At 31.2% G+C, this 21479-nt stretch overlaps 1 protein-coding gene across 2 annotated transcripts in view; it reads right to left on the bottom strand.

The window, feature by feature from the left end:
- tbxas1 (thromboxane A synthase 1 (platelet)) overlaps positions 1 to 21479 on the bottom strand; it is a 91736-nt gene that overhangs the window by 46115 nt on the left and 24142 nt on the right. For both annotated transcript variants that reach the window (XM_051134616.1, XM_051134617.1), the window contains 2 exons: positions 13723 to 13816; positions 435 to 487 (listed from right to left, as the gene is read on the bottom strand). In XM_051134616.1, coding sequence (XP_050990573.1) covers positions 435 to 487; positions 13723 to 13816 — 147 coding nt within the window. The remainder of the gene's footprint in view (positions 1 to 434; positions 488 to 13722; positions 13817 to 21479) is intronic.

Here is a 21479-nt window from a genome sequence, read left to right as displayed (position 1 = left end):
GCGACGGACTAAATTAGAGGACACTGGGCACTCTGTGAGAGGTTCACGCTGTCTGAATATGAATGATAGGACCGTGAACAAGGGCCTCGTGTGTGATGCTTTCGTATTAAAATAATTCTATAAATGTGGAAATGACTAAAGCAATCATGTAGGGCACTTTTCATCAGAAATATAATCAGAAAAAAATCATTTCTATTACACAGGGGGTAATGAGAAGTCGTTCATGTTTCACTTGGCAAAACAAATAGGTTTCGCATATTTGTGTTTATTAATGCCTTTGACAAAAGCTTCCCCATAATAAAATAACAAAAAATTGTTTCCTTCAGACATCAATCTCAAGACACAAAACAACATTAATTCAACCTGATTTCATTATATTTATTCATTTGATTGACGCTTTAATAACAGTAAGACTAAAATCCATGGAGACTTACCCACAAATTCGTCCGTATGTCTTTATTAGGTCAGCCTGTGCCTTGAAGAAACCCTGTGCAAGAGTAGAAAATCCACATATCAGTATTAAAGAACATTCAATGCAGAATATTCAAGTCACACATGTTGACAGGTTCATTTTAGAAATTGAAAAGTTTCACTTCATCTACAACAATCAGATTTAAAGGGACAGTCTACCCCAAAATTAAAATTTTGTCTTTAATAACTCTTCCTTTTTTCAAACCCGTAAGACGTTCGTTCATCTTTGGAACACAAATTAAGATACTTTTGATGAAATTCAACATTTTTTTGTCCCTCCATAGACATCAAGGGAACTAACTCGGCCAAGGCTCAAGGATGTTACAATATCAAAATCTCACAATATGATAATATCTCAATAAGTCCGTGATACGATATTTATTGTGATATTTAAAAAAAAAAAAAAAGACAAATGAAGACTTGGAAAGAATAAAAATGTTGTACATTTTAAAGTTAAATTATTCTATCTAATGCACTTCAAGAGTTCAAAATTAAGAGCGCCAACCCATGTTCCTAACTAAGAGAACTTAAATCAGAAAAAAAGTAAGTGAATTGATTTGTACCCGAACTTTAAAGCGGACTCAACCCTCCTTTTATTTGTGGTACACTGTCTCAGTCTAAATTACATTCACATTGGGGTTTTAGGAAGCCAAACAAATTAGAATATAATAATAATAATAATAACAATTTTATATTATTGTTATTAATATTTCATAGGTATGTTATTTTTGCTTTACGGTACAGTAGGGAAATTACAAGACTTCTTTCCTAGTTTCTACACCTGAGATATTTTGGACTGCAGTAATGTTACGAATTTAAACAGCTAGCTGTCAGCAATTCATATTACACTGTTAAGCTTTTATTTTGATGGCAATGGTAGTAGAGCTTTTATTTTGGCAGAAACTCCAGCTTCAGTGAAAACAGTCAGCGTTGCCAAGTCCACGTTTTACTGCAGAATTGGGCTACATTGACACTGTTGCTGCGGGTTGAAGTGACCCCAATACTGTCATATTAAGCCCCTGAAATATGAGTTTACCATGGGAATCCTGACCAAAAAAAAATGTGCATTTTATCCCCCGGTATTAAAATTTTAAGTTCAGTCAATTCAAAAAAGTTTAGTCAACTTAAAATGTTAAGTTGTACTAAGTGACAACTTAGATATTTGGAAAATTAGATAATTTTAAGGTAACAAACCCAGCTTTTAAGTTTAACAAACCAATTTTTTTCGTTTATTCAGCTCAAATATCTAAGTTGTCACGTAGTACAACTTAACATTTCAAGTTAACTAAACTAATTTGAGTTGACTGAAATAAAAGTTTTAAGGCAGCAGGGTAACAAATTATTTTACGTTGACTCAACAAATTACGTGTTTTTTGTTTGTTTGTTTTTGTTTAGTTTTTTTACAGTGTAGCAATTGGGCAGGTTTTGTTGTGAAAACCTGGCAACCCTGAAAACAGGCTTAGAAAAACATGCAGTGAAAATAGACTTGATGAAGGGATTAAGCCATATCATGCTTTCGGTTTTAGTTTGATTGATAGATACTGTGCCACAGCATGATAGCCCACAATTTTAAAGACTTTTTATCTTAGAATAAGAAGTTTAAATATATTTTAATAACACTTTTTGCCCAGAACACCTATCGTTTCATTTTGTCATATGACCACAATGATATTGAGACTATTTTGCTATCGTGATACCACAATATTGATAATACCGTTACATCCCTATAGTAAGGACATTGTTAATGTTATCGTTCTGCGTCAGCAGCACCACATGCATACAGTATATCATGGTACTCTCATGAATGACTCCTGCAAGAGTAGAAATTATTGAATAAAGTAATTATTTTTGTTTTCTTTGCACACAAATAGCATTATGACTGAACCACTGATGTCACATGGACTATTTTAACAACGTCCTTACTACCTTTCTGGGCCTTGAACATGGTAGTTGTGTTGCTGTCTATGCAGGGTCAGAAAGCTTTTGGATTTTATCAAAAATATCTTAATTTGTGTTCTGAAAATGAACAAAGGTCTTACAGGTTTGGAACGTCATGAGAGTGAGTAATTAATGACAGAATTTTCATTTTTGAGTGAACTATCCTTTTAAAATGAAGTTGGTCCCCCTTTTGCATCTATACCAGCTTCAACTCTTCTAGGCTTTCTGATAAATTTTAAGTGTTTCTGTGGGAATTTTAAGCATTTTTAGGGGTCAGGCAGTCACTGATTTTGGACGAGAAGCCCTGGCTCGCAATCTCCATTCCAGTTCATCCCAAAGGTGGGGTTGAGCTCAAGTCTCTGTGTGAGCCAGTCAAGTTCTTTCACACCAAACTCATCCAACCATGCCTTTATAGACTTCGCTTTGTGCATTGAGGCACAGGAATAGAGAAGAACCTTCCATAAACTGTAACCACAAAATTGCAAGCATAGCATTGTGCAAAACGTCTTGGTATGCTGAAGCATTAAGATTTCCCTTCACTTTATATCTCTTTTACGCACCATGCACATCAGCACACGGTGACCTAGCTCTGTTACATAGTCTTCTGCTTTATGGCTGACCTGCTGAACGCTTCAGATTTTCAATAATGTCACTTGCAGTTGACCGTGAAATATCTAGCAGGGATGAAATTACACTGAGTGGTTTACACAAATGTTCATAAATGCATACTGCATGGTTAGGTGCTTGATTTTACACACATGTGGCATTATATTTAATGCTATTTTTTCTAATATTTGTCTGCCACAGTATTTTAATTGATGCTTTTCAAATATTGTGGAATAAAACATGAGAGATCTGATTTGTTGAACTTGCATCCTTTTGTTCTCAGTGGGTGGGCACTTTGCACAGCTTTGCCTTCATGTAGTTTAAAGCAATTATTTATTGCAGTGCAATCTTTTCTTGGATACCACCATCTGTCTGCATAAAAAGAATAAGATTCTCCTGCACAATATATGACTCTTAAAGAGGCAATTACTATGCTATTGCAGGTACGGCATCGCCGAGTGACTGCACTTATCCACCAGTAGGGGTCAGGACAGAGCAAAAACTTTGACTGCACTCAGCTCTCTCAAGGTTTATGTGCTCTCGGAAGGTTTATTGAGGTCTAGTAAGAAAATTATCCTGAAATAACCATAACAAAATAAGGGGAATATTATCATATCCCTATTTAGAATCGAACAACATATTAAAGTTTGCTGAGACTGCACTGTTTATAGAGGTGGGTGGGATATAGTTAAGAAGCTACACGGCAAACAAACAATCAACTGCTGACTGTAAAACACACACATGCATGCACATAAAGAGTGCTAGTTTGGTATGCATGGCAGCCGGTGGCTCTGCTGTCTTTACTAATGAAGGAGTCGACAGTACTGGCACCAAACCGCCAGCCCTCCCTTCTTCATCTCACCATTCCTGCAGTCTCCCTAGTGGGCATTAGGCAGAGCTGTGTGTGTGTGTGTTCCTCAGTGAGCATTAAGCAGTGGGGTGTGTGCCCTTTCGTCCTGATGTCCTCTCCTTCAGCCTTTTATTACTGTTCTGTCATACGGATGAGGCTGCACGTGCATCAAGCAGTGCTGTAAGTGAAGTTAAACAGGAGGCTCAATTCAAACAAATGAGTTGCTTCTGCCTTTGGCTTCATTGGGGATTCATCTCGGACGGATACGATCAATAACGTGAGGTCTGACTGAAGCGGACAGCTGGCGATCCTATTGGAATTCTCTTAAAAAGATTAGCCACTTTCAGTTGTTTTCTAGCACATATATGACCTTGACCTCCGCAGGTCTGAACAGCGTGCTGCTTCTCTTTGTCTCAGCCGCTAATAATCTCTCATGTCACTCAGAGTCATGCAGGCAGACGTTCAGTACGTGCCTAGAGGATGTGGAGGAAGGTATGAGATAAGGCACTTTTAAGGAAAGATGATTAAAGAGACAATATTCTATTCTATTTAAAAAATACTGGGCTAAAAATAACCCAAGTTTGGTTAAAAATGAACAAACCCAGCAACTGGGTTGTTTTGACCCAGCAGTTGGGTTAAATGTTTGATCAACCTGCCGGGCAGGGTTGCCAGGTTTTCACAACAAAACCCGCCTAATTGCTACTCAAAACTCATGATTCGGTGGGGGGGCCTCTCGGTAAAATACATGCATTTTGGGGTGGACGTGAAAAAAATCCATGGCAACAGTGTTAAAGTAGCCCAATTAGCGGGAAATCCATGGACTTGGCAACACTGCTGCTTGGTAGTTTTATTTAATTCAACTATTGTTTAAAAATTAATGTCTGGTTTAGAATGAACCCAAAATAGGCTGGACATTAAAAATCAGACACTTAATTACTAGCAGCATCAGTAATAATCAAAAGGTGAGCATTTATTAATAAGTAATTGAATACATATTTATTACTGAAATATTATTTATTACATTTTTTAATAAATGTTCATTTATTGATCATATTAATAAATGTTAATTTGCAACCTATTTGGGTTCATTAGCAAGACACAGTCATTTGTAAACAATAGCTGAGTTAAATAAAACTACCCAGCAGGTTGATTAAACATTTCACCCAACTGAGTCAAAATAACCCAATTGCTGGGTTTGTACATATTTCACCCAACTTGGGTTGTTTTTAACCCAGTATTTTTTAATGTGTTCTATTCTATTCTATTCTATTCTATTCTATTCTATTCTATTCTATTCACTCTAAAAAGCACTGGGTAAACAGTGACTAGGTTATTTTGACCCATCGGTTAAATGTTTAACTGACCTGCTGGGCAGTTTTAACTCCTTTTGTTTATATGGCTGGCTTAAAATGAACCCAAAATAGGTTGGAAATTAAAAACCAGACACATAATTACTAGAGGCATTAGTAATAATCAAAAGGTGAATATTTATTAATAAGCAATTTAATAAATGTTTATTATCTAATAAACATATTAATAAAGGTTAATTTATTACACATTAATTAATGTTTATTTACAACCTATTTTTTAAGCATGAAATACAGCAATTTTAAACAATAGTTGAGTTTAAAAAAAAAAAAAACAGCAGGTTGGTAAAACATTTAACACAACTGCTGGGTCAAAACAACACAATCTCTGGGCTTGTTCTATTCTGTTCTATTCTATTCACACAAAACATGCTGGGTTAAAAACAACCCAATTTGGGTTAAATATGGACAAACCCAGCGACTGGGCTGTTTTGACCCAGTGGTTGGGTTAAATGTGTGACCAACCTGCTGAGCAGGGTTGCCAGGTTTTCATAACAAAACCCACCCTATTGCTACTCAAAACTAGTCTGTTTTGGTGGGGTTTCCCCTGGTATAATTCACATTCCAGGGGCTAAATATGACGTTACTGTGGTCGCTTCAACCTGCAGACATGAAAAATAACCCACTGCAACAGTGTTAAGGTTGACCAATTCTGTGGGAAAACTGTGGACTTGGGCAGTTTTATTTAACTCAGTTATTGTTTAAAAAATACTATATGGCTGGCTTAAAATGAACCCAAAATAGGTTGGAAATTAAAAATCAGACACTTAATTTCTAGAGGCATCAGTAATAATCTAAAGGTGAACAGGTATTAATAAGCAATTTAATAAATGAAGAGTTCAGATGCAAAAGCCTCTAAATCCATCTGACGTATTTCTTTAAAATTAGCATTTCTTTCGGGCTACTTTGCATAGGTTTCTATGTAAGGTCTGGTACTTCTGATTGGGCTGATGCTGGAATTTAGCGAGTTTGAAGTAAAAGTATTTGATGAACGTATAATATGTGTCAGGAGCATTCACTCAGTATCATTACCTCATTTTTGACCAAGATGGCTTTTAGCTCTTTTTGCATCTGAACTCTTCAAATGTTTATTATTTATTAAATGTATTATTAAATTGTCATTTATTAAACATATTAATAAATGTCAATTTCTAGCCTATTTTGGGTTAATTTTAAGCATGAAATATACCAATTTATCAACAATAGTTAGGTTAAATAAAACTACCCAACAGGTTGGTAAAACATTTAACCCAACTGCTGAGTCAAAACAACTGGGTTTATCTATATTTCACCCAACTTTGGTTTTCATCCCAGCATTTTTTAGTGTTCTATTCTATTCTATTCTATTCTATTCTCTCTAAAAATACTGGGCTAAAAACAACCCAAGTTGGGTTTATTATGGACAAACCCAGCGACAGGGTTGATTTGACCCAGCGGTTGGGTTAAACATTTAACCAACCTGCTGGTTAGTTTTATTTAACTCAACTGTTGGTTAAAAATTACTATATGGCTGTCTTAAAATGAACCCAAAATAGGTTGGAAATTAAAAAACAGACACTTAATCTACTAGAGGCAACAGTAATAATCAAACTGTGAATTTTATTAATAAGCGATTTAATAAATGTTTATTACTTGTTATTTATTAAAATTATTAATAAAAACTAATTTATTAAACATAGAAATAAATGTTAATTTCAATAGGTTAATTTTAAGCATGAAATATAGTAATTTTTAAACAGTAGTTGAGTTAAATAAAACTACCCAACAGGTTGGTCAAACCGCTGAGTCAAAACAACCTAATCACTGAGTTTTTCATTTTTAACCTCGCATTTTTTAGATTAGATTTTTAGATTATTCTATTTTATTCTATTCTAAAAAATGCTGGGTTAAACAGCGACTTGGCTGTTTTGATCCAGTGGTTAGGTTAAATGTTTAATAAACCTGCTGGGCAGTTTTATTTAACTCAACTATTGTTTAAAAATTACTATATAGCTGGCTTAAAATGAACCCAAAGTAGACATCAGTAATAATCAAAAGGTGAACATTTATTAATAAGCAATTTAATATTTAATGATTATTTATTAAACTTGTCAATTAATGTTCGTTTTTAAACATTAATAAATGTTAATTTCCAAATTTGGGGTTTATTTTAAGCAAGAAAAGCTCTTGAGATCATGTACTATATCTGTCCAAATGTAATAGTAATTTATTGATTGACTGAGATGATACGCAGAAAACAAAGCCAAATATGCAATTCTTTTGGAGTATCTAGCTATAAGACAAGTTTTGCTTAAACAAAACTCTGCATGTCTTTTAATAATTCAGTGCCATAAACCTGGCAAACTTTGTCAAATCCAAGTAATTATTTCCTCCCCAAAGGCACTAAATGCAACAGATCAGTTTCAAGATCCAAAAAACCTGTGCAACCAGACTCTTGCTTATAAATCATGCAATCTGACTGGATTTTGCTTCTCTGACCCTTAATACTAAACAGACTGTTTTTGCGTTCATATAACAATTCTATAGAGTGTGCAGATGACCTCTGCTATGATTTTTTTTTTTTAAAGAAATAAAGAACGAAAGAGATATTAATGCTTTTAATCAGCAAGGATGCACTGATTTAATTAAAATGCAGTAAAGAGATTTACAATGTTCTGTTCTGTTTCAAATAAATGTTTTATTCACCAAAGAATCCTAATAAAAATTCGGACAAATTAGAAACATTTCTGAAGGATCATGTGACACTGAAGACTGGAGTAATGATACTGAAAATTCAGCTTTGCCATCACCGGAATAAATTACATTTCAAAATATATAAATACTAATATTAAATTCTAAAAATATTTCACTATATAACTGTATTTTTAATCCAATATGTGCAAGCTCTTGGTGAGCATACAAGACTTTTTTTTTAATAATAAAAAACTCTAACAAGAGTTAACATGGGTGGTCTTCTGTTAATATGACAATGACCCATTTTTGCACCTTAGATTCAGTAAATAGTCTTGACACACTGGGCAGGCAGCTTTACTTTGTTAACATTAAAGTCAGTCTACATACTGTAGCCCTTTTTATTTCAAACTAGCATGACAAATCCTATTTTCCAGATGCGTCCCCTATGTATAAACAGAAAGCAAGTGTGTGCGTGTGTGTTGGCAACAGACAGAAAGAGAGAGAGAGAAACTGCATCTAGGTTGTTTAGGATCTTAAATGGACCAAATCTCATGTCTGTGAGTGTTGTATTTGGTAATGGAGTGTGTCATGATAATGTGCTGCAGTGGGTTGCGAGAAACTCTGTCGTCTAGTCTCTAAATGTGACTCAATCTGCCCTGTATCCCAAATGCTTTTTGTACATCACTTCCTGTTACCCATGATCCTCCCTCACACCCTGACTTCTCTCTTTTTTTTCCATCAGATCCCTCTAGATATATAATTATTCCTTCTCTTAAGACTATATTCCAGATCTTATGAATATGTCTTATGTCCCACTGTACAGTATTATTCAAAAGTTTTTGAGTCAGTACATTTTTATATACTTTTTATTCAACATGGATGGAATAAACTGATTAAAAGTGACAATAAAGATATTTATAATGTTACAAAAGATGACTATTTAAGTACTAAGTAATTAAGTATTAAGTACTATTTTTAATGTTATATTCATCAAAGTATCACAAAAAAAAAAAACAAAAAAAAAAACTGTTGTCAGCATTGACAATAATAAGAAATATTTCTTGAGCACCAAATCAGCATATTAGAATGATTTCTGAAGGATCATGTGACACTGATGACTGGAGTAATGATGCTGAAATTCAGCTTTGCCATCACAGGAATAAACTAAAATAGTGCATCAGTGCATAAAATGAAATAAAATAAAATAAAACAAAATAGAATAAAATAAAATAAAATAAAATATATATATTTTTTTTACTTTTTTGTTTTTAACTGTAATTTAGATCAAATAATTGCAGTCTTGGTGAGCATAGAAGACGTTTTTCAAAAAAACCCAAACAACTAATTTAAGAAATTTAAACTGACTTCGTTACCCAAGTATTAGTTTCCATTTAGTCATTATTCCTAATTTATTCTTGATCAGTCTTGGGTAATTTTTCACAAAAAAATATCTAAAGAAAAAAGTACATATAAACTACCAGTCAAAAGTTTTTGAACAGTAAGATTTTTTATGTTTTTAAAAAAGTCTGTTCTGCTCATCAAGCCTGCATTTATTTGATCCAAAGTACAGTAAAAATATGAAATGTTTTTTTCTCTTTAAAATTACTGTTTTCTATTTGAAAATATTTTAAAATTAAATTTATTCCTGTGATTTCAAAGCTGAATTTTTAGCATCATTACATCATTCCAATATTCTGTTTTGCTGCTCAAAAATGTATTTTATTAATTCATGTATTGTTTTTATTATGTTGAAAAAAAGAAAGTTCAGAAGAACAGCATTTATCTGAAATAGAAATCTTTTGTAACATTAATTCAATAAGATTAATTTAAAGCATCCTTGCTAAATAAAAGTATTAAAAAATCATAAAAAAATTATACTGACTAAGCTTTTAAATGGTATAGTGTATAATGTTACAAAAGCTTTTTATTTCAGATAAATGCTGATCTTTGGATCTTTCTATTCATCAAAAAATCCTGAAAAGAAATTTACTCAACTGTTTTAAATGTTAATAATAAAAATAACAATAATAAAATGTATTTTGAACAGCAAATCAGAATATTAGAATGATTTCTGAAGGATCATGTGACTGGAGTAATGATGCTAAAAATTTAGCTTTGAAATCACAGAAATAAATACAATTTTAAAATATATTCAAATAGATAACAGTTATTTTAAATAGTAAAAATATTTCAGATTTTTACTGTTTTTGCTGTACTTCGGATCAAATAAATGCAGGCTTGGTGAGCAGAAGAGACTTCTTTAAAAACATTAAAAATCTTCCTGTTCAAAAACTTTTGACTGGTAGTGTATATGAATTTTTGTATGAATATATACAAATATTTTTCATACAATATATTAGAAAAATTACATTTTGTAGTCTCCAATTAGGATCTGATGCATAATGAACACAAAACCTGATTGTACTACATTAAACTAATGTACACAAAACTAGAAACACTATTTCCAAAACTAGACGGGCCAACATTTGGGTGCAAGGTCAAACTTTTTTTTTAATTCTGGTTCATTCGTCATCAATCCTAAACACAGACTTTGCTAACGTAGCCTATACGCCTCACTTCTCCTTTCTCTCTTTCAACATCTCCCTTTCCTCTTTTGCATTCTCACTGAATTTCTAACTTGAAATGCAGTCACCTGCCTCTTGAGAGGGGATTGCGTCGGCGTCTCTAGTGCCAGTAACACAAAATGTGCATATAGTCGCACACACACAGACCTACAGGATTTAGCTGAGAGGCTGGCCTGTGGAAGTGGGTCAGAGGATTCTGCTGGAGCAATGCTCTGGAGACCACTGTTTGTGAGACGGAGTCTGCTGACGTGCGCACGAATCGACACGCACACACTAATACGGCCAGACAAAGGCTGCACGACCATATACAAAAACCCACACACTAAAAAAAAGCACATACCTTTAGTTCACCTGGGGAGCTTCATCTAGACATGCCGTAATTATGCGTGCATGCATATTCATTTACGCCTTTCTCGCTTGCATCTAATAGCATTTAATCACAACAAGGAAGACATGAATTGAGATGAAATAGACGGATACAGGGAAACAGACAGGCAGGCCGAGAGGGAGAGATGGAAGAGGGAGTGCTGTCATATGCGGGTGATAGAAAGACAGAATGAAAAGAGTGTTGTGAACGACATGCTGTCCAGTCAACCATCGCTGTCTGACAGTAACATATTGATCTGAGAATCTATTCAGCACCAGAACAGCACAAGAGCTGGAATCAAAGCTTTATTTAAAATACGACAGCGTGCTGGTGGGGGAATTTCATTAAAACATGCTCAGTTTTCAGCAAAAATGCAAAAGGAAAAAATGTAATTTCATTTAATTTCTTAAAAAAAAAAAGATTAGTATGAAAAACAAAATCTAATTTTACGTTTTACTTTTTAATCACTTTAAAATAATTATCACTTATTACTATATACTATATATAAAAATACTGATTTAAAAAAAAAAAAAATTAAGTATTTTTTTATTTTATTTTGTTATACTTATTTACTTATCATAAAATATAATATATATAATAAAATACATTTTTGTATATATAAAAAAAAAACTAAATCAGCATGAAGGCAGTAAAAAAAGTTCTGTTGTATAGTTATTTTTCTTTTTCTTTTATTTTTTATTTTTAAAATGTATTTCTTTATAAAATACAATATAAAATTATTTTTTGTATAAAGTACAAAAACAAATTTAATGTATTACTTTTTATCCCTTTGAAAAAACATTATCACTCATTACTATATACAAATATATAATGATGTGGTGTACAGTTTAAAAATACAATCAACTAAATTTTGTATTATTTTATTTTATTTACTTAGCATAAAATACAATATATTCTGCAATATATTACAAAATAAATTTTGCATAAAGAAAAAAAGTAATTTAATGTTTTACCTTTTAAGGTTTTTAAAATAATTATTGCTCATTCCTATATACAGTAAAAATACTTATTTAAAAAAAATTAAATCACCATAAATCAATAAAAAAGGTTTTGTGGTGTATAGTCTTAAAATACAGTCTAATAAAAATGACATTTTTATTTAATTTATTTATTTATTTATCATAAAATGCATAAAATAACAATAAAATAAAATTTTATTTTGTTTTATTTATTTATAATATGTATGTGTATATATATATATATATATATATACTAACAAAAAATACAATATATTATAAAATAATATTAAATATAAAATATTATTTTTATTTATATTATGTATTTATTATTATTATTCTATATATGCAGTAAAAATACTGATTTAAAAAATTTAAATCTGCATGACGTATGCTGTGTATAGTCCCAAATACAGTCTAAATTTTAATTTTATTTTGTTATATATATTTACTTATCAGAAAATACAATATATATATATATATATATATATTATTAAATAAAACACAATTTTACACTATTCAAAATATTTTATTCATAATAAATAAATAAATAAATAAATAAATAAATAAATAAATAAATAAAGGTACTAGTATTTGTCTGCCAGGGCGTTATCCAGTGCAAAATTCAAATAAAATAAATTCATTCTGAAAATTTCTTCATATTAATACACTTTTCAGGACATCTTATCCTTCACTGTTATGTCCCCCTTGAACTTAACTGTCCTGAAAATACATTTTAATGGTCCATTAAAATGGTCTCCTTTTCTTTTATTTGCTACTTATATCATAAAAATAATATATTATAAAAATAAATTTTTGTATGAAGAAACCCAGTTTAATGTCTTACTTTTTAATCATTTTAAAATTATTATTATTCATTGCTACGTACAGTGAAAATACTTATTTTTACTGCATAAAGGCAGTTTCAAAATACAGTCTACTAAAAATGTTATTTTTTGCACTATTCTATTTTTTTTTCATTGCAAATAATAAATAAAAATAAAAACAATAATGTACTGGTAATTGTCTGCCAGGACATCCAGCAAAGTTTCAGTCATTTATGTTAATTCTAAAACACAATGCAACGAAGTAAAAAGTTCAAAATACAGGTAAATCATCTGTAAAAAATAAATTCAGATTTTTTAAATATATGAATACAGTTCATTGTGCCCTGTTTTTATTTTTTAAGCGAAAAACTAAGTAGAAAAAAAATGTACACTTTGCTGAACTGTCTCCTTTGACCTTAACTGTCCTGAAAATATATTTTAATGGCCCAAAAATAAGTCCTTTTCTTCTGTTCTTTTGTTTACTGTGTAGAGTGAAATATAAGCTGTACATGTTCTTTTTATGGCATTCGTCCTTATTGGATGCTGGATGAATCTGAGCTTTTCACACTCACAAATGAAAGTCCATGTAATACTCTCGCTGGAATCGAACAGCCCTACAGCGTCGAAACTTTGGCCTTTATTTCCTATAATCCACGTCAAATCATTATCATAAAACTACAGACAGGCAGAAATGGGAGTCCTCAAGATAGCTGTTGATTTGCTACATTATAGCTTGGGACTGAGATTAAACTTAAAAAAAAAAAAACAGAGAAGGAATTAAAAGTATTAATTTTGCAATATTAAACCCACCCACTCTCCCCGTCCATCTTTTATATTGTCGTCGTAAAAGAACATCGTTCAGCACGGAGGCTAATCTGTTTGGGAATCACATGGTATTAGATGTCATTAGCGGTGAGTCATCTTTAATGAACACATCTAATGAAGTGAGGCTCACTGAGAGAAATATCATTTCTCTAGCTTTAGGAGGGTGGTACAAGGTGTGTGTACATGTGAGAAATTGACTTTTTGTGTTCGATTAGGAAGTAAACAAAAGCTCTTACGTCTCGAAACATCATGAGGTTCCCAAAAAACGGTGAGGGCTTCGGGTGCTTGATGCCACATCGTTCCAAGACGGAGTAAGGGGAGATGGAGTACCTATTAAAACAAAAACACATTGTTGACAACGGCCCAATGAGTCAACGTTCTCAGTTGACAACAACCCTGTGCTTAGACGGGGATGTAAGTGATGGTTCCTGCAAACACACGATGACACAAGAAGTATCGGAGAGCATTGGGAAGTGCTGCATTTCCTCTGAGTATGGAAAAGGGGACTTGCATTATGCATGAGGATTGCATCTGCTGACACACCGGCGCTTCGACCACTTTTAACTTTGAAGCGAGCCGTGGGAGATGACGAGACGTTATTCGCTCAAAGAGTGCATTTTTGTCCCCTGGAAGTTAAACATGAATGTCTTAATCCACCTGAGAAAGAGAACAGTGAGTGCTTTATTCAAATGTGTGCAAATATTCGCTAACACTGCTGCAACCGAAACACATTTGCGAGTTAAGAAACACATTTATGGGTGTTTCTTCCACTATAAGCACTTTAGTGTCTCAGGAGTTGATTTTTAGATCGCTAGAGGACCTTAGTAAACTTCCAAGTGGGCCTCAAAATGACTTAAAATGAAACAACAATTAAAATAAGGTGAAACTATTTAACATAAAAATCAAATGGAAATTAATTAAATCTTAGGCTATGGCATGTTTATTTTATCGGGTAGAAAATGAGGAAAAATATATTAAAAAAAAAAAAATTCTATCTACCATGGTTTTTCCAAATGTCTTTTATATACAGGTTTAGGGTTTTTTTAAATTTCATTTCATTTTTAAAATTATTTTACATTTACTGTTTATGGATTAATACATTTTTTGCACATATGTGACCTAAACAAAGAGCAGTTTCAGTAGTTAATTTTATGAAAATGATTTATATTATTTTTCCACATTCTGACTGTACTTTTTTTCTTTTATTTAATTATTATTTCATTTTTTAAGTTATTTTATATTTTTTATGCATTAATTTATTAGATCAAGTACTTTTTGTAATATTTGACCTAATCGAAGAGCAGTTTCAATATTTACTTTTAAGAAAATTATTTATATCGGTTTTACACAATTCTGACTGTACATTATTTTAAACTTTTATTTAATTATTTTTAAAATCATTTTATATTTATTTTGTTATGCATTAATTTATTAGTTCAGTTACTTGTTTTAATATTTGACCAGAACAAAGAGCAGTTTCAATATTTACTTTTATGAAAATGATTTATATTATTTATCCACAATTCTGTCTGTACATTATTTTTTAACTTTTATTTAATTATTATTTAATTTTTTTAATATATATAAATATTTTTTTGTAATATTTGACCTGAACAAAGAGCAGTTTTAATATTTACTTTTATTATTTTTTTATATCAGTTTTACCTAATTTTGACTGTACATTATTTGTAACATTTATTTAATTATTTCATTTTAACAATTATTTCATATTCATTTTTTATACATTAACTTATTTGTTCAATTATTTGTTGAAATATATTTCATTTTTTTTTATCATTTTATATTTATTTTGTTATGCATTCATTTATTAGTTCAGTTATTTGTTGTAATATTTGACCAAAACAAAGAGCAGTTTCAATATTTACTTTTATGAAAATGATTTATATTATTTTTCCACAATTCTGACTGTACATTATTTTTTAACTTTTATTTAATTATTATTTCATTTTTTTTAAATTATTGTATATGGGGTTTTTTTTGTATTAATTCTGTCAAATATATTTTTGTAATATTTGACCTAAACAAAGAGCAGTTTCAATATTTACTTTTATGAAAATTATTTATATCAGTTTTACACAATTCTGACTGTACATTATTTGTGTACAACCAACAATTTAGCGACAATGTAGCCTCAATAATAAAAATAATTTTTAAAAATAATAAAATTTTAGCTTAATAATGATTTTAAAATCAGCGTACTTGGTTATCATTGCAACAAGTGGGAAAACAACATTGAATTTAATATTGATTAAAAATTTCAGAATATTATTTAGCATCTTTTTAAAATTAACAGTCAGTCTATTCCAAAAATATTGTGATTTCGACCACAAAATGAATACTGATTTGAAATCTAAGGACATTTTCATGACAGTTCAGGGGGAAAACAAAACAATTAAAACAAGTGAGAGTTTAACTCTAAAAGTGCAGTGCCAAAAGTGTGCATAGTTGAAGAAACACCCTTTTTTAATCATTTTGGCTGGAAATATCAGACTCTGACTTTGGCACTGTGGCAAGAAGTGCCACCCATCTTCCTCAAAAAAAAAAAAAAAAAAAAAAAAAAGTACTGTAACCAAAAGATTCTGACATCCATCTCTTTCATAATCTCCAGCTCGGCAGGAGTTCATTACCATATTAATTGTCAGATTAGAGAGTGGGTCTTAACACATGCTGTAAAAAACGAGCTGGAATGATAACTCATTTTATGACACGCTCTTAATTACACAGAAGCACGTCGCATCCTAACACGCTCGTCCGGTGCTGAAAGACGATGAATCCCCAGTCCAATCTATCCGTGTCCAGATTCGAAACCATTTCTCACTTCAGCACAAATGTATTCACCACGAGTCGTCACACAAACATCCCCCAGTCTTTTAACTCATTATTGGTTAAGTGAACACAGAATTATGTGCAAGACATCAGGGTGAGATCAGTTTTATCCCCAATAGCTGTGGGAAAGTCTTTCAGCAAAACAGGACCAAAGCTGATTCGTCCTTCACAACATGCAGTTTGGAACATTATCAACAGTTTGTTCCAGTTTTGCTAAAGTTCAATCAAAAATCTCTTTAGGGAACATCAGAATTAATGTGTTGCTCAAAAGAGCAGGAGTTTCTGAAATGTGTCACAGCCCATATGAAGCAGAATGTAGCTTATTTCCACATTTCGAAGGCAGATATGTTCAAAGGCAGCCAAAACTGATCAATAAAGAGAGTGAACAACTCAAACATTAACAGCAGGTCAGTTAAAAGTCAAACACATATAACACTCCTTGTGAAGCACAAAAGAAAGACTATTTCAATAGAATGTCCAACATCAATTCATCAATTTTATATCCGTTACTGTACTGACATGAGAAGGCCTCTATTTGGCCTGACAAATGTACCCGCCCCCCTTAAAGGTCAAGTAAACTTTATTTTCTGTATAGCGCCAGATCACAACAGAAGTCATTTAAGGTTACCTTTTGCTATAGAATGGGTTTATACCTTGTTCTTTTATTAAACAAACAAAACAGTCTTATGTTATTTGTCTTGTTTACACAACGGCATGTCATTTCTGTCTTTACGTGGACGCACGTCTACAACGGGATCGCAAGCCCATTCATAAAAACGGATTTACTCTATAGAGCGGAATGCCACAGAATTCGTCAATTTTTGGATGAATAAATCAAAAGTAGGTCTCTCACTTAATTCGAATCGCGATATGGATTAATGTCTGTGAATATTAAAATGCAAAAACACGGTTTAAATATGAATCCTCCATGTTAATGCAAATAGTGAAGCTCACGTGAGGCTTGCAGTAGTTTTCGGCCTTTGCGTCTCATTATATGACGACATGAACACATGAACTTCATCTCCAGAGCTGCTGTGAGAGTCACTTCATGTGAATTTTACCGTTTCATTTGAGAAAATTAGCATCATATCATACTGTATACACACAAAAACTAACTGGCAACCTGTAAAAATTAAAGTACGATTTAACGTAACAGAAAGGTATTAGTCTTGTATTATTTTTGTACAGTATAACGTAGGTGTTTATATATTCCTATTTCTGGCAAATTTAAATAAAACAATTAAATGCTAAAAAAATAAATATTACAACAAGATTAACCACCTAATTGTAGAAAAAAAATACTACAATTATTATAAAAAAATTTTTTATTAATATTTTAACAGAATATTCACACATTTTTTCTTCCATGTATTCATTTTAACAGAAAAACCTCAGTTTGTTTGGCAACAAATAAAAGGGTTTAATTTTCATTTAATGAAAAATAAATAAATGTTTAATGCCTTCATTTGATTATTAGAAAAATTTAAACAAAGAAAAAAAAGAAAAGAAAACGATTGTAGGGCCCTGCTGTTCAAAATGTTGAAACTGAGATTTTTGGAAATTTTTTTTTACTGAAATAAATGTTTTTGTTATTACACAGAGAGTAAAGTACCGACAAAAAATACCGTACTGTTAAACCGGAATCCTAGGGGAAACACTGTACATTACCAGTCAAAAGTTTTTGAACAGAAAGACATTTTAGGCTTTTAAAGAAGTATCTTCTGCCCACCAAGCCTGCATTTTTTTTATCCAAAGTACAGCAAAAACTACAATTTTGAGATATTTTTACTATTTAAAATTACTGTTTTCTATTTGAATATCTTTGAAAATGTTATTTGTTCCTGTGATTTCAAAGATGAATTTTTAGCATCATTACTCCAGTCACATGATCCTTAAGAAATAATTTTAATAATTTTTAATATTTATGATTTGCTACTCAAAAAACTATTGTTATTATTATGTTAAAAACAGCTGAGTAGAATTTATTTAGGTTTTTTTGCTGAATATAAAATTCAGAAGAACAGCATTTATCTGAAACAGAAATTTTTTGTTTCATTATAAATGTCTTTATCATCACTTTTGATCAATTTAAAGCATCCTTGCTAAATAAAAGTATTGATTTCTTTCATTTCTTTTCCAAAAAAAAAAAAAAACAATTATACTGACTCGAAGCTTTTGAATGGTATAACGTTACAAAAGCTTTTTAATTTAGATAAATGCTGATCTTTGGATATTTCTATTCATCAAAGAGCAGTTTCAATATTTACTTTAATAAAAATGAATTATATCAGTTTTACACAACTTTGTACATTATTTTTAACTTTTATTTAATTATTATTTCATTTTAAAATGATTTTATATTTATTTTTTATGTATTAATTTATTAGTTTACTTATTTGTGGTAATATTTGACCTAAACAAAAAGCAGTTTCAGTATTTATTTTTATGAAAATTACATTTAACTTTTATTTATTTAATTTTTTTAAATTATTTTATATTTATTTTTACGCATAATTTATTAGTTCAATTATTGTTTGTAATATTCGACCTAAACAAAGAGCAGTTTCAATATTTAATTTTATGAAAATAATTTATATTAGTTTTACACAATTTTGACTGTACATTATTTTTAACTTTTTAATTATTTTTCTTTTTAAAATTACTTAATATTATTTTTTTATGCATTCATTTATTAGGTCAATATTTTTTGTAATATCTGACCTGAACAAAGAGCAGTTTCAATATTTCGAAGTCATATTAATGTGCTCATATTAGATGTTATCTGAATGACCCATTTTTGCAGCTTAGTTTCTTTATATGGCACTTTGTGTTATAGTATGTCTACATATGTCCTTTTAATCATTTGACTACAGACCTACAGCACAATAATTAAGTTTACACAAGACAGCACACGACTGCATGGCGATCAATTGTAGCTCAATGCAAGCCTGAGCTGACTGACAAATCCAGCGAGGCATCTCCTCTATGTGTCTCTCCAGGCTAGATAAACAGATGTTGATGTAGCTTATCAGTGAATATGCCGGCCATTTCTGAGCCCTGTGCCAGGGGCAAAGAGAGAGACAGAGATGCGCCACAGGCTAAATATACTGGGAAAAGGCCAGGATGGAAGACGGTCCCTAAAATACCACTAAAATTCACACCCAGCCTCCTTGTTAAATATTTACCTCAGCCTTACTCTCTGTCCTTCCCAAACGCGAATGTTAAAGGTCCTACAAGGTACGGAAGGATCACTGCTGGGCACCGATGCAAACATATCAAGCCTGTTTCAATGTAAAAAATGTATGTGCACACTAGCAGGACACTTTGACAAACACAAACTTCTCCAAGGCTGATGTAGTTAAACTTGCACATCATGAAGTCATTAAAATGTATGAGTTTAGGGTGACCTGTAACTTTGGGATGAACGAGCAGGAAGGGAAGGAGAGATTGAGACAACCGTGTCTGACTGACAGCGAGGGACTCGCTGTGTTGTTTTCAGAGCGAGGTTGGAAGGAACAGGCCAGCCAATGTTCTCATTAGGGCCAAAAGTGCCATAAAGGAGGAGAGATACAGCGTGAGGTGAAAGAGGGGTGAGAAACTGAAAAGCTGCTGTCCAGATTCTGGGGGGAAAAACTGTATTTATTCTTTCTGGTAAATAATCAAGATGCTCAAACTGTGGCTCTGTTCCAAAAACTAGAAAGCTGTATATGTAGGTAGCATTTTAACGCAGTATTTCCTGACCTCACGCTCACACAAGGGCATAGATGAAGGTTAAGTAGCTTTTCATCAGTAATTCATATCATACTGAATATCATTCAGCATTATCATATTATTACTAACATCATTTAAAACCAAATTGCTTCAAAAAATGATTTTCTTAGTCAGTATTTTGTCTTGTTTTCCAGTATAACATTCATAAAACAAAATACATTTACTTCAGAAGAAACCTTTGAAATTAAAAAAAAATATGTAAAAGAAAAATACACTTGGTGTAAAATATTTGATTTTATTATTTTATATTTATATTTAAATTTTATTTTATTTATTAATTAATTATTTATAATATGTTTATTTTTTGCTAAATTAATTTAGCTAAATTGTTAAATTATTTACTTTAATTTAATTTTTTATTGTTTTATTTTATTTTATTTTATTTTGTGCAGTGTACTGGGTAAAAATAGATTAAGCAAGCTTCCTCTATCTTTGATGGGCATGAGTTTGTTTGTATTTTTGATCAATCTGGAGGAAATTATGGAGAAACTCAAGACCTAAGGGCAAATTAATTTACAAATTAATTCCAGATGGGAACAAAAGTCATTTTCCAGTCTTCCTGTGGTGGATTCAATACCGCAGAAGCTAAATAAATGTATCATATCTCCAACAAGCGAAAAGACTGTAATTTCTAAAAATGTTTTGTAAAGTAATGAGTTAAAGGTGTAGCCTGAAGTCTTTTTGATGACCATCTGATGCATACACATTATAAATATTAAAAGCTAAAATATTCATAAATGCTAAAAAAAAAAAAAAAAAAAAAAAAAATGTAGAAGCCCATTGGCTATGTTATTGTGTTTTCTGTACATCTGCTTTAGATTTATTTAGGTTTTGCAATGATACACTGGCATTCAAAGGTTTGGGATCAGAAAGTCTTTTCTGCTCATCAAGGTTGTGTTTATTTGATCGAAAATACAGAAAAAACAGTAATAATGTGAAATATTATTGCTATTTAAAATAGTGGTTTTCTATTTTAATATACTTTAAAATATAATTTATTCCTGTGATGCAATGCTGAATTTTCAGTATCACTGCTCCAGTTTTCAGCATCACATGATCCTTCAGAAATCATGTTGATTTATTATCAGTGTTAAAAAACGTTTTTTAAAGTTTTAGTAGTTTAGTTTTTTTTTGTTTGTCTGTTTGTTATGGGAACCTCTGATATTTTTTTCAGGATTCTTTGATCAATAAAACAAAAAAATACCTTTTTAAAATACAAATCTTTTGTAACTATATACACCGTTCAAAATTTGGACTAAAGAATTTTTTCTTTCATTACTTTCAGCAAGGATGTGTAAATAAAAAAGTGATAGTAAAGACTTATATAGAAAATAGAAAGAAAATATTATGTTAATAAATAAGAAAATAAATAAGT

The sequence above is a fragment of the Labeo rohita genome, chromosome 18 (genome assembly GCF_022985175.1).
Source record: "Labeo rohita strain BAU-BD-2019 chromosome 18, IGBB_LRoh.1.0, whole genome shotgun sequence".
In the NCBI taxonomy this organism is placed as follows: Eukaryota; Metazoa; Chordata; class Actinopteri; order Cypriniformes; family Cyprinidae; genus Labeo; species Labeo rohita.
This window is presented reverse-complemented; position numbering and strand designations above follow the sequence as displayed.